General features: G+C 43.0%; 1 protein-coding gene across 2 annotated transcripts; it reads left to right on the top strand.

Moving 5' to 3' along the window:
- The first annotated feature begins 47 nt into the window (after positions 1 to 47).
- Positions 48 to 15525, top strand: Tox4 (TOX high mobility group box family member 4). Of its 2 annotated transcripts, none has more exons than XM_028856130.2 (9): positions 48 to 141; positions 319 to 387; positions 7591 to 7833; positions 8711 to 8971; positions 9277 to 9507; positions 11848 to 11928; positions 12482 to 13225; positions 13714 to 13859; positions 14387 to 15525. In XM_028856130.2, exons 1-9 carry the CDS (start codon positions 136 to 138, stop codon positions 14445 to 14447), a joined length of 1842 nt encoding a protein of 613 aa, XP_028711963.1. In that variant the 5' UTR covers positions 48 to 135; the 3' UTR covers positions 14448 to 15525. The 2 variants fall into 2 exon arrangements, with proteins under 2 accessions (XP_028711963.1, XP_028711962.1); XM_028856129.2 differs by having other exon boundaries at positions 13696 to 13859.
- Positions 15526 to 15706: the final 181 nt, after the last annotated feature.

Raw genomic sequence — 15706 nt, 5'->3', positions numbered from 1 at the left:
CGCGACTCGTTCGGCCGGGGCTCCGTCCAATCAGCGGAGAGCGACGCTCCTCCGTGAGGAAGTGACGCGTTCGGAACCCGGTGGGGCCGGTGGGAGCGATGCGGACGCTGAGAGGCTGGTAGGGCTGCTGTGAAGATGGAGGTAGGCGCCGGGTCTGGGGGGTTTGGCGAGCAGCGCGGCCGACTAGGTGGAAGCAGACACTGGGGAGCCAGGCCAGGGAGGAGCGAGGGGGGCTCGGGGGTGCTGGGGGCCGCCGGGGTTTGAGCGCACCCCTGCTCCCCTCACTTATCCCCCGTGGCTTTTTTTTTTGGTTTGCAGTTTCCCGGAGGAAATGACAATTACCTGACGATCACTGGGCCCTCGCATCCCTTCCTGTCCGGGGCCGAGGTGAGCAAAAGCTGCCGACGCTGGGGCAGCGGTTGGGGCAGGACGGTGCGGGGAGAGCGCGGGGGCGGACGGGAGCTGGGGGGAGGACGGTGGCCCAGGCTTCGGGAGCCTCGGAGGGCTGTCGGGAGCGGGCGGGGTGGGGGGGGACGACGGACGGGAAGCGGCTGTCATCCGAAAACCAGGATGTTGGTTGGGGAGACTGCCTGTGGAAGGAAGGGGTCCGGTTCTGAGGGTCGAGAACGAAGGAATTGTCGGCCTTGGTTAGGGTGAAATCGTTGCAACAAGATAGCAAGGAAGAAGGTTTTTTTCAGTAAAGACATCGAGATAAGAAAGTAGTTTATCTAGCAAGGGTTCACCTCGGACAGGTGTTAATTCTTTGAAACTTCTGATAAAAGTGGTTACTTTTACCGACGTGGTTTCTGCGTGCTTTGCTAAGGAAGGACAGAAGGAAGGAAATGGCTGCTAGAGAACATAAAAGGAGTGGAGTCTGTTTGCCAGTGATTATAAACTTGGGGCACATTACTTCACTTTTGGATCACAGTTGTCAAAAAACTATAACAATAGGGTTTGTTAGTTTTGGTTTTGTTTTTTGTTTGTTTGTTTGGGGTTTTTTTTGGCTTTTTTCGAGACAGGGTTTCTCTATGTAGCTTTGCGCCTTTCCTGGAACTTGCTTTGTAGACCAGGCTGGCCTGGAATTCACAAAGATCCGCCTGGCTCTGCCTCCCGAGTGCTGGGATTAAAGGCATGTGCCACCACCGACCCGGCCCCTTGTTTTGCTTTTTAAATATGGTGTGAAGTAGAAACAATGGTTGTTGGAGCCTGTAAGACAGGGATTTTCAACCAGCGGGTCGCGACCCCTTGGGAGTCGCATGTCAGATATTTACATTATGATTCATAACAGTAGCAGAATTATAGTTATAAAGTAGCAATAAAATAATTTTGTGGTGGTGGGGTCACCATAGCATGAGGAACTGTAATAAAGTGTGGCAGCATTAGGAAGGTTGAGAACCACTGCTCTAAGATATTCCAGAAAACGTGGTTGACAGATTTTACTACTATAAGCATAACACTTCTTTAGGTAAAGCCAAAGTAAAAGATGCAGTGTATGATAATTTCTTTTTTAGAACTTGAACCTTGGACCTCCTTTTGAGGATTATATACTCCCTCCCACCCCCAGCGATGTGAATCATTTGCATTTCTTTTTCATCTTTTTTTTTTTTCACCAAAAGTTGTCGATTGCTGTTTTGTGGGTTTGTCCTATAATAAATCCTAACATTTTCATAGTTGAGATTGACAGTGAGTAGTTGCTAGTTTTTTGTTTTTGTTTTAAGAAGCCCTGGCTGTCCTGGATCTCACTATATAATTCAGGCTGGCCTTTAACTTGCAGAGCTGCCTGCCTCTACCTTTCCCTTTCAGAGTGCTGGGATTAAAGGCATATGCCACAACACCCGGCTGCTAGGTTTTTTTTTGGGGGGTGCGTTGTTTTTTTGTTTGTTTGTTTGTTTTCTGAGATGGGGTTTCTCTGAGTAGCCCTGGCTGTCCTGGAACTCACCATGTAGACCAGGCTGGCCTTTAGTTTTGAGGTCTCAAAAAAAAAAAAAGTAAATACAAATAGTTTTCAAATTTATCCCACCAGTGGCCCCTTTTATGAAGTTGAACAATGAGAAGGTGGTTCCATGAGAGATGGTACCTCTTACATCCAGGGACTATGGTAGTGGAGCTCGCCTGCTGATTCCAGACCCTTGATTCCAGCACTGACAGAAAAAGGGAAGTTTCCAGACTTGCATCTGCCCTTCTTTTTCCTTTTTATGGCTTATGATCTTTTTAGTGAGAAGAGGGGGCACACAGCTAAAATTTTTTTTATTTTTTTATTTTTTATTTTTTTTTGGTTTTTTGAGACAGGGTTTCTCTGTGTAGCTTTGCACCTTTCCTGGAACTCCGCTTTGTAGACCAGACTGGCCTGAAACTCACAGAGATCCGCCTGCCTCTGCCTCCAGAGTGCTGGGATTAAAGGCTAAATTTTAAGCTTAATTTCAATAGCTTCCTTTAGGCCTGGGTTCTGTTATTGTTTATTTACAACTTTTTTTTGTTTTGTTTTGTTTTGTTTGTTTTTGTTTGTTTGTTTTTTGGTGTTTTTCAAGACAGTGTTTCTCTGTGTGACAGTTCTGGAACTCATGCTGTAAACCAGGCTGACCTCAAATTGACATCTGTCTGCCTCTGCCTTCCAAGTGCTGGGATTAAAGATGTGTGCAAACACTGCCTGGCCTGTTATTTACAACTTTCACACCTCCTTATTTCTCGCCCTCTTGGTGGTGAATTTTTAACCTTTATGGTTTTTGTTTTGGGGGGATAGTTTCACTATGCAGTCTTGGCTGGGGGCAAACTTGCTATGTGACCAGGCTGGCTTCCATCTGCCTCTGCCTCCCGAGTGCCGAGATTAAAAGTGTGTGTGTGTGTGTGTGTGTGTGTGTGTGTGTGTGTGTGTGTGTGCGCGTGCGCGCGCACACCGCCATGCCTGGCTTTTATCTTTATGTTGATTGGTGTGTGAGTTTTGCTGTCTTCAGTCTTACTTTGAACCTCACAGATAACTTCAAAGTGAGTGACTTTTTTTTAGCAACCCTTTTTTGAAGAACAGTAATTTTTCAAGTTTTTGTTTGTTTATTTTTTGTTTCAGTTCCCATAATGCTATGTGATGTTATAATCTGAAGGGTCTTGAGAAAGTCCACAATAGCTGCCTATATAGAATACTAACCATGAAATAATTGGAGAATTAGACTATGTTCACGTTAGGAACTTCTTTATATCAAAAGACATCATTATAAGGGCTGCAGAGATGAGTCAGTGGTTAGAAGGGCTGGCTGCAGTTGCAGAGGACCTGGGTTCAGTTCCCAGCACCCACAGGACAGGTCACAAGGGCCTGTAACTCTGGTTTCCACACCCTCTTCTGGTCTCTGTAGGCACTGCACACACAATAACACAGGCACACATGCCAGCAAAACATTCATACAATAACATACAAGTGAAAATAAATTGTTCTTTTTTTTTTTTTTAAAGACATTGAGGCTGGAGAGATGTCTTAGAGATTTAAAGCATTTGTTGTTCTTGCAGAGGACCCAGGTTTAATTTCCAGCATACATGTGGTGGCTCACAACCATCCATAACTTCAGTTCCAGAGGGTCTTATTCCTTTTCTAGCCTCTGAGCACTAGGCACGCATGTGGTGCTGATACATACATGCAGGCAAAATACTCATACATATAAATCATAATAGGTGTGATGGCGCACGACTTTAATCCCAGCACTTGGGAGGCAGAGCCAGGCAGATCTCTGTGAGTTCAAGGCCAGCCTGGTCTACAAAATGAGTTCCAGGAAACTCTGTCTTGGGGGGAGGGGGGAGACACAACACACAAAAAGACATAATTGTAAATACATATATGAAATTTGTATTTACAAATACATTGTACATACATGTAGAGAGTTTCATGTATGAAATTCTGAAGATTTAGAATGATACATTAATAAATAGGAACTCAAGAAGAGAAGGTATTTATAATATACACATGTAACTCATTTAGAATATACCAAGTACTAGTACAGTTTGAAAATGAACAGAAGTTTTAAACCGTCAGTTAACAAAGAGTCCATCCAAACTGCCATGAGGTAATTGAAGGTATATGAAAAAATTGCCATTTAAAAGAATGAGTGTCAGAGAGGAAGGTGCAGTATTATTGCACTGCTTCAGGTAGGAAGCTGTGTGATGTGAAGATCAGTCTTCTGTTTCTCTCAGTGAGTTGGCTGGTACATGGTGTTTTGTGTTTGAGCACACCTTCAATCCCAGCACTCAGGAGGCAGAGGCGGCAGTTCTCCAAGTTCCAGACCAGCTGGAACTACATAATGAGGTCCTGTCTAAAATTTGATCTGTTAAATCACAATTTTCTTTTCAATTGCATTGTTTGGCTTTTAAGTCAGTGGTTCTTATTTACTTTATGTTCATTGGTGTTTAGCCTGTGTGTATGTCTGTGTGAGGGTGTCAGATCCCTGGAATTGGAGTTACAGACAGTTGTGAGCTGCCATGCAGGTGCTGGTAATTGAACCCGGGTCCTCTAGAACAGCAGCCAGTGCTCTTAACAGAGCCATCTCTCTTGGCCCCTAAATCAGTGGTTCTTAACCTGTGGGTTGCGACCCCTTGGGGGGGGGGGTTGAACAACCCTTTTACAGGGGTCACATATCAGATTTACAATGCAATTTATTTATTTATTTTTAAAGATTTATTTATTTATTATGTATACAGTATTCTGCCTGCATGTATCCCTGCAGGCCAGAAGAGGGTGCCAGGTCTCATTACAGATGGTTGTGAGCCACCACGTGGTTGCTGGGAATTGAACTCAGGACCTTTGGAAGAGCAAGCAGTGCTCTTAACCTCTGAGCCATCTCTCCAGCCCCTACAATGCAATTTATAATAGTAGCAAAATTACAGTTACAAAGAAGCAATGAAAATAATTTTATGGTTGGGGTCCCCACATCATGAGGAACTGTGTTAAAGGGTTGCAGCATTAGGAAGGTTGAGAACCGCTGTTCTATGTGCTGGGATTATAAGTGTGCACCATCACACCCAGTGTGTTCTCTTGTGTTTTTATTTTATGTGCACTGGTGTTTTGCCTGCTTGTGTTTCTGTGTGAGGATCCCATGGAATTGGAGTTACAGACAGCTGTGAGCTGCCATGTGTGTCCTGGGAATTGAACCCGGGTCCTGTCGAAGAGCAGCCAGTGCTCTCAACTGCTGAGCAATCTCTCCTCCCCATACTCTATTGTTTTTAGAAATAATTTTAAGGATCCATAATAACAGGATAAATTAGATGTTAAAGTTGGTTTCTTCAAAATGAATATACAAGAAACTTTTTTAAATTAAAAATTTTATATGTATGGATATTATGCCTGCATGTATGTCTGTGTACCACATGCCTAGTGGCCATGGAGGTTAGAAGAGGGCATGAGATCCCTGGGGACTGTAGTTAAACAAAGTTGTAAGCCCCCTAGGAATAGAACCTAGGTCCTCTGGAAGAATAGCAAGTGCTGAGCCATCATTCTAGCTTTAATAAACTTTTGTATTTTATTTTATCTTTTTTTAAATGATGGATGGTTGGTATATGAGTCAGTTTTAGAGTTTTTGCTTAGTATGTGGCAAGCTCTGAGTTCAAGCCTCAGGGCAAATGATTGAGGATAAAGAAGAGAGAGAGAATAAGAAGAGGAGGGCAGTGACAGTTTTCATGTTTGCTTCTCAGAATCGTTTGAGTCTGAGTGCGCACACAGAGGACTGAAGGCATTTGAGCCCCTGGAGTTGGAATGGAAGGTCTTGTGAGCCACCAGACTGGGTGCTGGGAACTGAGCCCCAGTCCTCTGCAAGAGCAGCAAGTGTTCTTAACTGCCAATCATCTCCCTTGCCCCTCTTTCATTCAGTATCTAAGCATCCTTTATCTTATTATTTTTTTATTTTTATTTTGTGAACATTAGTGTTTTGCCTGCATTTTATGTTTGTGTGAGGGTGTCAAATCCCCTGGAACTGGAGTTACAGACAGTTGTGAGCTGCCATGTGGGTGCTGAGAATTGAACCTGAGTCCTTTGGAAGAGCAGTCAGTGCTTTTAACCTCAGAGCCATCTCTCCAGCCCCCCATATTTTAATTGCATTATATCTATTTACTATGTGTATCCCCCCCCCCCCCACACACACACACGCACGCACACACACATGCTTGTACCCCCTAACGGGGTTTGGTAGTGAGGAATAGGTTCTCTCTCTCCCATGTGGAGCCCAAGGATTGAACTCAAGTTGTTAGGTAGGCTTGGTAGCATGCACCTTTATTTACCCACTGAACCATCTCACTAGCTCCTGAGCATACTTCTTATAAACATAATCCCCAAACTGATCTCCCCCCTCCCCAAAAAAAAAAAAAGCCCAGAGCTTGGGAACAGTTTAGACTGAGTGACTTTTCTCTGCCTTTGGAATGCTAGGATTAAAGGTATATGTGGCCACACGCAGCTTATTTTTGTTTTCTTGAGATAGGGTCTTTCACTAGATGGCCTGGTACTAACTACACAGCCCAGCCTGGCCTGATACTCATGGTAATCTTCCTGGCTCAGTCTCTTGCATGCTGAGATTCAAGTGTGTACCACTGTGCCAGGCTATAATCTCTGTTTTTATAGGTAAGGAAAACCTGCCCAAGGTCATGAGCTGAGCTGAGCCATAGATGAGCCTGCTACAAAACCACCTGCTTATTTCTTGTAATACTTTATTGCTACAGATCCTTCTGTTTTAGTTGTTAGTGCCACAAGGAAGCTGTCAAACACATCTTAGGTTAGACATTGCTGTTAGTTCTGTGTGAGTGCTCCCATTCCAAATAGGAGTGAAGTTGAGTGTGCTAGTACACACTTAATTACAGTAGCCAGCAGGCTTGCCATTTGAGACTAGGTCTTGAAGGAAGGAAAGGAAATGGGGGGAAAACCCACAACAAACCAGAAGACTGATTATTATCCGTCAGACTTAAGAGGGGACGACTGGGCCAGGTGCTCTAATCTTTTCTCCTTGTGTTTACTTTTTATTTTTTAGACAAGCCTTGCTATGTAAGGAGGCCAGCCTCAAATTTACTTTGTAGCTATTATCCTTTTTCTTGGTTTTATTGGGCCCCCAAATCCTATACAAGTAAGAATCTTATTTGCTAACACTGAAATTTCTAAAACGGTGGGGGTTTTTTGTTTTTGTTTTTTGAGACAGGGTTTCTCTGTGTAGCTCTGGCTGCCCTGGAACTTGCTATGTAGACCAACTGGCCCTGAACTCACAGAGATCCCACTGCCTCTGCCTCCTGAATGCCAGGATTAAAGGTGTACGCCACCATGCCTACTTAAGATGCCTTAAGAAACTCTTAAGTGCGAATATTTTAGAGGTAGGTAAGTTTCCTATGGCAATATTTTTTAGGATTTGATCCAGAGGAACCTGAAACAACAAAGTGTGATTGGCTGGTGAACAGTTCATTTCTGTGGTCTGAAAATTCAAGTATAATATTGTGGGATAACTGGTGTATATTAGTATCTGTAGTGGGATGTTTAGCATCATAGGCTGTTTCCTTACTTACTTGTGTTTAAAGACAAATTAGAACAGGAGATATGCAGTTTCTCCTCTTCTTACTAATTTTTCCTCCTTTCCCATACAGACATTCCATACACCAAGTTTGGGTGATGAGGAATTTGAAATCCCACCTATCTCCTTGGATTCCGACCCCTCCTTGGCTGTCTCAGATGTGGTCGGCCACTTTGATGACCTGGCAGACCCCTCTTCTTCACAGGATGGCAGCTTTGCAGCTCAATATGGAGTTCAGACATTGGACATGCCTGTGGGCATGACCCACGGCTTGATGGAGCAGGGCGGGGGGCTCCTGAGTGGGGGCTTGACTATGGTAAGGAGTGACACACAGCGGCGCCTTCACCCAAGCTCATAGGGATGGGTTTAGAAGGACAAAAGTTAATCTCTAGTCCATGTTAAACATGGCTAGTACTGGTTTCTTATTCTTATATAAGCTTAAGACTCAACCACAAAGACTTAATTTTACCTGAATAAATGAGATTGTCTTTAAAAATAATTTTAAGTTGTAAAATAGCCAGTGTTAACTTGGACATTCTGAAATGAAAATAATTCATATTTTTTAAAAGGGTTTTTTGTAATAGCCTTCCTATTCTGGAATTCAAATGTATATATAAATGGCACATTGAGTGATTTATTTAAAAAATGGGCTGAACCAAATAAAGTGCTAATTATAGACTCAGAAGTTATAAGTGTTTAGCATTTCCAGCATATCATTATCTCCATCTCATGTGTTTGATGACAAGCATCTGTCTCCACTTCAGCTTCTCTGCTCTCATTGCCTATGTATTACAACTTTAAATACTATTATTCTGGAAGATACTAGTGGGTTTAGCTTGTATGTTGTCATTACCCACAGGTTATACTAAATGAATTATTTGTCCTTTTCTGTTTGTTTTTGAGATAGGGTCTCACTATAAAGCCCTGACTGACTTAGAACTCAGATAAGTAGATCAGGCTGGCCTTAAACTGACAGAGATTTCACCCCCTTCCTTTTATCTCCTGAGTGTTGGAATTAAGGGCAGGTGCCACCATGTCTGGCCTCCCAACATTTTTTTTTTTTTATGTAGACAAATTATTTGATGTTCTGTAGGATTTAAATGATGATAGTCTACATGAGCCAGGGATTTTTAAGGAGGGGGACATGGTATTTTAATGTTTAGTGTTTTAATTAGTCCTTCTGCTTCTCTCAGGACCTGGACCATTCTATAGGAACTCAGTATAGTGCCAATCCACCTGTTACAATTGATGTACCAATGACAGACATGACATCTGGCTTAATGGGACATAGCCAGTTGACCACTATTGATCAGTCAGAACTGAGTTCTCAACTTGGTTTGAGTTTAGGAGGTAGCACCATCTTGCCACCTGCCCAGTCACCTGAGGATCGTCTTTCAACTACTCCTTCACCTACCAATTCACTTCATGAGGATGGTGTTGATGATTTCCGGAGGGTGAGGCATTCCCTGCCAAAATTAATTCTACTGCTATTCTAGGGTAAAATGCTTGTCATATAAAGCTTAATCATCTTTACTTGGTTCTGGGTGTGGGTTCCTACCTCTTCATTTTGTTACAATGCTCTCTTCAATCTCTGTTCTTAGTGATCCTCACTCACATGTGGTTTCCAAACCATTGCTTCTGTTTTTAGCTTAAATGCCATGGCTGTGGCTGCTTTCCCTCCTTACCTGCTGAGCCATCTCTCCTGCCTAGTTTTGTTCCTATCAAAACCCTTTCTTAGTTCTGTTTTTCTCCCTGACAGCAACTTCCTACCCAGAAGACAGTGGTGGTGGAAACAGGGAAAAAGCAAAAGGCTCCCAAGAAGAGAAAAAAGAAAGACCCTAATGAACCTCAGAAGCCAGTCTCTGCATATGCATTATTCTTTCGTGATACTCAGGCTGCCATCAAGGGACAGAACCCCAATGCTACCTTTGGTGAGGTTTCGAAGATAGTGGCTTCCATGTGGGACAGTCTTGGAGAAGAGCAAAAACAGGTGAATTGTGGGTAGTAAACATTTTCTAAGGTTTTAATTGGACAGAATCTTAGTGTTCTATTGCTGTGAAGAGTCACCATGACCACAGAAACTCTTACAAGGAAAGCATTTAATTGGGGCTTGCTTACAGTTGCTCAGAGGTTTAGTCCATTGTCATCATGGTGGGGAGCATGGCAGCACACGGGCAGACATGGTGCTGGAGAAGTAGCTGAGAGTTCTACATCTAGATCTGCAGGCAGCAGGAAGAGGGCAACACTGGGCCTGGCTTGGGCTTTTGAAACCTCAAAGCCCACCTCTAGTGACACACCTCCAACAAGGCTACACCCCTAATCCTTCTCACACACTCAAATATGTGACCCTACGGGGACCATTCTTGTTCACACCACCATGAATCTTTACTTGTCAGCTCTTTGTTAATGGCAGTCGCACATCCTTTATTTTAGAAGTTACAGAAAAAATCATTTTAATTTATTTTTGTGACTGGATAGCAAACCCAAGGCTTTATATATGCTTCAGCTCTCCTATTTTATACATGTATGCTTTCTTACTGAGCTAAATCTCTAGCCCAGAAAATTCATTGCCAAACTATAAGTAGGACTGCAAGATGGCTCATTGGGTTTGAGCCCCACATCCCTCATGGTGTAAGGGAAGAACTAACTTCTACAAGCTGACATCTAATCTCTACACACATTTCCAGAAACATACACATGTACACACAAGTAATTGATAAAAATTCATTATAAAAATACTGCATTCTTCCTAAACTGTTAAATAACCATCCTCTCTTTACTAAAGATGGACTCTACCAGGTGTGGTGGTACAAGCCTTTAATCCCAGCACTGGGGAGGCAGAGGCAGGCGGATCTCTGTGAGTTCAAGGCCAGCCTGGTCTACAAAGTGAGTTCCAGGACAGCCAGAGTTACACAGAGAAATCTTGTCCCCAAAAAACTTAAAGATGGGACTCTGAGGTTCACTGCCCAGTTAAGGTCATACAGCTTCCAAATGATAAGGTTAGGATAGTTAGTTTCCTTATTTCAACATTCCATATGACATCCACTAATAGGGCCTAATCCCTCTGTGTCTTTAACTGTTTAGTTTTTAGGTAAACTTCCTAAAGCCTCATATTTTTCTATTTGTAAAGTTAAGCTCTTTCTTGTTAAGTTGCATGTTAAAACTATCCCTCTTCAGGTACAGTTTCATTAACGGTCTTCTCATGAAATGTAAACTTGAAAAACCATAGTTAATCTTCCTAAATTTAAACTGAATTAAAAAAAAAAAAATAATCGCCGGGCAGTGGTGGCACACGCCTTTAATCCCAGCATTAATCCCAGCACTCGGGAGGCAGAGCCAGGCGGATCTCTGTGAGTTCGAGGCCAGCCTGGGCTACCAAGTGAGTCCCAGGAAAGGTGCAAAGCTACACAGAGAAACCCTGTCTCGAAAAACCAAAAAAAAAAAAAAAAAAAAAAAAAAAAAAAATCAATTGGTAATAGTGGTATGTACTTCCAGCACTTAGGAGATAGAGGCAGAGGATCATGGATTTCAAAGGCTAGCTTGAGGAAGGTGTGTGCCGCAGGAGGTGTAGGTGGAGGGATATTAATCATCACATGTAAACTGAAGATAGCTGTAATTATCATTACCCTACATGCCTCTCAAAGCAAGTCCTCAGTATCTAAAACAAAAGGCTGAATTTATTATAATTTATTTTAGTTACTTATTGCTGCTTTAATTCTCATCCTCATGGGTTAGTTTGGTGTTTCTGCTGATCTTGCCTGGATTTCTTACTGTTGCAACAATACGGTAGGCTATGGTGGCTATGGCTGGCAGCTACTATCATCTATCAGTTGGTATGTTGTTGCTTCTTCATGTAGCTTCTCATGTTTTAAGCACTATGGTACATTCTAATGACCAAACAAGTCACAGAGACAGTCCAGATTCATTAGAAGAGGAAATAGCCTTCAGCTTTACCTTCAGCTAAATTTAGTGGGAGAAGGGGCACATAAGAGGTAAGGACTCTTGGGGCCATCTTTGACAACTTAGCACATTTCTAGGGAAAAGTTTCAGAGTTGGGTAGTGCTGAGCTATGTAGACTACTGACCTTACAATTTGGAGGTGGTTTTGTTTTTGATACAGCAATGAACATGGATTGCTGTTCACTTTAGAAGTGTAGATACTCTTAGTAAGACAGTAGATTGAATTTGCCATAAAGGTTGTCGTTTTGCTTGCTCAAAAATGGTTTCACTGAAAGGAATGGTCTGAGGTTGGACTGAGTTCCTGATGGACTGTAGTAGATTGTCAGTTTCTCCTCGGAGTATGGTTCATTTGAAACAGTGTCTTCTCATAGGTGTATAAGCGGAAAACTGAAGCTGCTAAGAAAGAGTATCTCAAGGCGCTAGCTGCTTATAAAGACAACCAGGAGTGTCAGGTAAGATGACAACAAATGGGTATCTCAAACCAACTCATTTTATAAAAGTTGTTCTAGGTAAATCTCACACACACACACACACACACACACACACACACACACACACACACATCTCTCAAAAATGGAGGGGCACATGTTAGAGTACTGACTCTACTTGCAAAGGACCTGAGTTCCCAGCACTCACATGGTGGCTTAGGACCATGTGTAACTCCAGTTTCTGAAGACTCAGTGCACTCTCCTGACCTCCCAAAGCATGCATATATTGTGCACGTATGTGCAGATAGACACACATACACATACAATAAAAATGAAAGAAAAAAAAGCCCTGTGGAACCTATTATTACATAATGTTAAAATTGATTTAAGGCTTCCCAAGTATTTCATATCATAAGCCTTGCAAAGTAGTCTTTGAGTTTATCCATTATTTTCAGTGTTTATAAGTATTTATTTTTCTATCTATTACATATCATTTCTTGAAATGTAATGAGGATGAATGTGTGCTGCAGTGGAGAGTAAATTACTCATTGCTTTTTTTATTTTGGTCTTCTTTTAGGCTACTGTGGAAACAGTGGAATTAGATCCTGTCCCACAGTCACAGACTCCTTCACCACCTCCTGTGACTACTGCTGACCCAGCATCTCCAGCACCAGCCTCAACGGAGTCGCCTGCTTTGTCCCCTTGCATTGTAGTTAATTCCACACTCTCATCTTATGTGACAAACCAGGCATCCTCAGGGGCTGGAGGTCAGCCCAATATTACCAAATTGATTATTACCAAACAGATGTTGCCCTCTTCTATTACCATGTCTCAAGGAGGAATGGTTACTGTTATCCCAGCCACAGTGGTTACCTCCCGTGGGCTCCAATTAGGCCAAACAAGTACAGCTACTATTCAGCCCAGCCAGCAGGCCCAGATTGTCACTCGGTCAGTGTTGCAGGCAGCAGCAGCTGCTGCTGCTTCTATGCAACTGCCTCCACCCCGACTACAGCCTCCTCCATTGCAACAAATGCCTCAGCCCCCAACTCAACAGCAAGTCACCATTCTGCAGCAGCCTCCTCCACTTCAGGCCATGCAACAGCCTCCACCTCAGAAAGTTAGAATCAATTTACAACAGCAGCCACCCCCTCTGCAGAGCAAGGTTGTGCCTCCACCCACTCTGAAAATGCAGACTGCCCTCATCCCTCCAGCTGTGGAAAGCAGCCCTGAGCAGCCTCTGAACTGCAGCCCCGAGGCCCACCCAGCAGAGGCGACCTCTCCTGAGACAATCTGTGAAATGATCACGGATGTGGTTCCTGAGGTAAGCCTGTATTGTTTCCTCAAAAAAACCCAATTCTGCCAATTTTCTTGTTTGAGATAGGGTCTCCTGTAGGCCAGGACATAGACTCACTGTAGCCAAAGATAGCCTTGAATCTGATTCTCCTGCCTCTGCATGCCAGTTTTAATTTGTAACAACTTACTTTAAAATAAAATTCTTAGGGGTTAGGGATTTAGCTCAGTGGTAGAACGCTTGCCTAGTAAGCACAAGGCCCTGGGTTCGGTCCTCAGCTCCGATTAGAAAAAAAGAAAAAAAATTCTTAGTTGGAATCTACATGTCATCCTGCTTCACAAGACTCTAAAGCTTGGTTATAAAGGAGAAGACCAAGAACCTACCTTTTTCTGGAACTCCTTCTGTGAGGGGGTATGGTACCTATTTCTCTACTGGAATGTGAGATGTTTTGACTAGGTAGGTAGCACTCTGATCCATCTGTGTTTGCTCCCTGTTCTAAGGTGGAGTCTCCTTCTCAGATGGACGTTGAATTGGTGAGCGGATCCCCTGTAACACTGTCACCTCAGCCTCGATGCGTGAGGTCTGGTTGTGAGAACCCTCCTGTGGTCAGTAAGGATTGGGACAACGAATACTGCAGCAACGAGTGTGTGGTGAAGCACTGCAGGTGAGCGCAGCCCTCTTCAGATTGAAGTGGCAGTATAGAAGGCGGGCTCTTGGGAAGTGGTCAGATTACCTTAGGCAGATAGGTAGATGGATAGATCTGATTAGGGATGCCGCTAGAAAACAGCTCGGTTCAATCGCTTAGGGATGCGCTATAGCTCAATTGAAGACAGCTGGCCTGGCATGAGTAAGGGCCTGATTCAGTTACCAGTGCCAAAGAAATTGGTGAGAGATAGGAAAGGGGCAAGTAGCAAGTGAAAGCTTTGCCCTTCTACCAAAATATTCCAGGGAATTACCTATATCCATGGAAACAGCACATGTGTTCTAGCCCCAAACTTCTAAGAGATAGATTAGCACTGTCACTACTTCTCACTTTTAGGTTCCTTTGTTCCTATATTTACTAAGATGATAATGTTATGTTTTGGTGATATAGGGAATTATTTGGGTATGTTTTTTATTGAAAAGACACAACATAGTTCAAGAATATATATATGCAGGCTATAATAAGTTTGTGTTCTTTCCTTCTTTTAGGGATGTATTCTTGGCCTGGGTGGCCTCTAGAAATCCAAACTCTGTGGTGTTTGTGAAGTAGCCTTTCCTCTTCAAGCCTTGAAGATTTATCTGCCGTACACAAGTCCAGGAGCCTGTTTTTGAAAGACAAGCTGGGCTTCTTCTGGCAGTGCCTGACCTTTACGCCCAGCCCTTCATGCCCCCACCTTTTCTTTCTTAGCAGAGGCCAGTGAATTTACTGTCATTTGGAATTGCTTTGCACTTCACTACAAGCAAAATTACCAGGTTAATAGCACAGGGAAGGGTGAAGGGACTATGGAAGCAAATCATAGGGGTTATTTGAAGAAATGTGTCAAAAATTGTCAGACGCCTTGCCTAAAATGTTATTGGGAAAGTGCTTAGCTCTGCTCCTCGGAGGAAACAGCACTGGGATAGGAGGCTTAGGGTTACAGCTCAGTGGTAAAGTGCGTTGGGTTTAAATCCCAAATTAAAGAGGAATGAAAATACTGACTTAAAATTCCCTTTAAAAAGGGAATACTATTATTAATCTACACAGTGCTTTAAGATCAAAGGTTTGTGTGGCTAGGGTTATGGCCTAGCACTAACAAAGCTCTGAGTTCAGTTCCCAGGTAGAAAGGTCAGGAGTTCAAGGTCATAATTGGCCACTAGTGAGTTTGAGGCCAAGCTAGGCTACATGAGGCAAAGTTAGAACAAAGGTTTTGCAGAGCATGGTGGCCCATGACTTTAATCCCAGTATTTTGGAGGTGGACATAGGAGAATTTTCTATGAGTTAAAAGCCAATCTGAACTTACATAGACCTTGTTGAAAAAACAAAGGCTGGGTATGGTGGCACTCTCCTTTAATCCCAGCTCTTGGGAGGTAGAGGCAGGTTGGATCTCTGAGTTTGAAGCTAGCCAGGGTTACATAGTGAGATCCTGTCTTAAGGTCCCCTCCCCATTCCTGACGCACACACCTCTCTCTCAGCACATTGGGCTGGAGGGGAAATAACATCATTCAGGACTATCATTTTTTCCCTACAAGTATTTCTGCAGTCAAAACTTCCTTTACCTAACTTGATTACCAGTTTTGCATGTAAGAGGCAGAACTCTATACCCTAATGAGAGGTTTTACAAAGTAAAGAAGTTGTGTTTGATGAAATATCTTTTAAATGTGCTTTCATTTACATAATTTATAAACCAATCCTTTCACATTCTAGGTTCTTCTTTAACTGAAGATGATCTATTTTTCTTACAAATAAGCTACAGAATAATAAACCAGCAAAACCACACAGAATAAGCAAACCATATGCCTGGTAAAACTAAGTGAAATTCAGATTAACCC

The sequence above is a fragment of the Peromyscus leucopus genome, chromosome 9 (assembly GCF_004664715.2).
Source record: "Peromyscus leucopus breed LL Stock chromosome 9, UCI_PerLeu_2.1, whole genome shotgun sequence".
Classification (NCBI taxonomy): Eukaryota; Metazoa; Chordata; class Mammalia; order Rodentia; family Cricetidae; genus Peromyscus; species Peromyscus leucopus.
The sequence above is the reverse complement of the archived record's forward strand: the minus strand, read 5'-3'. Positions and strand labels throughout refer to the sequence as shown.

Excerpts from the sequence above, each read along its gene's own strand:
- Tox4 (XM_028856129.2), top strand. Across the intron at positions 388-7,590 it reads CCTTCCTGTCCGGGGCCGAG|ACATTCCATACACCAAGTTT; the intron begins GTGAGCAAAAGC and ends TTTCCCATACAG. Across the intron at positions 9,508-11,847 it reads TTGGAGAAGAGCAAAAACAG|GTGTATAAGCGGAAAACTGA; the intron begins GTGAATTGTGGG and ends GTCTTCTCATAG.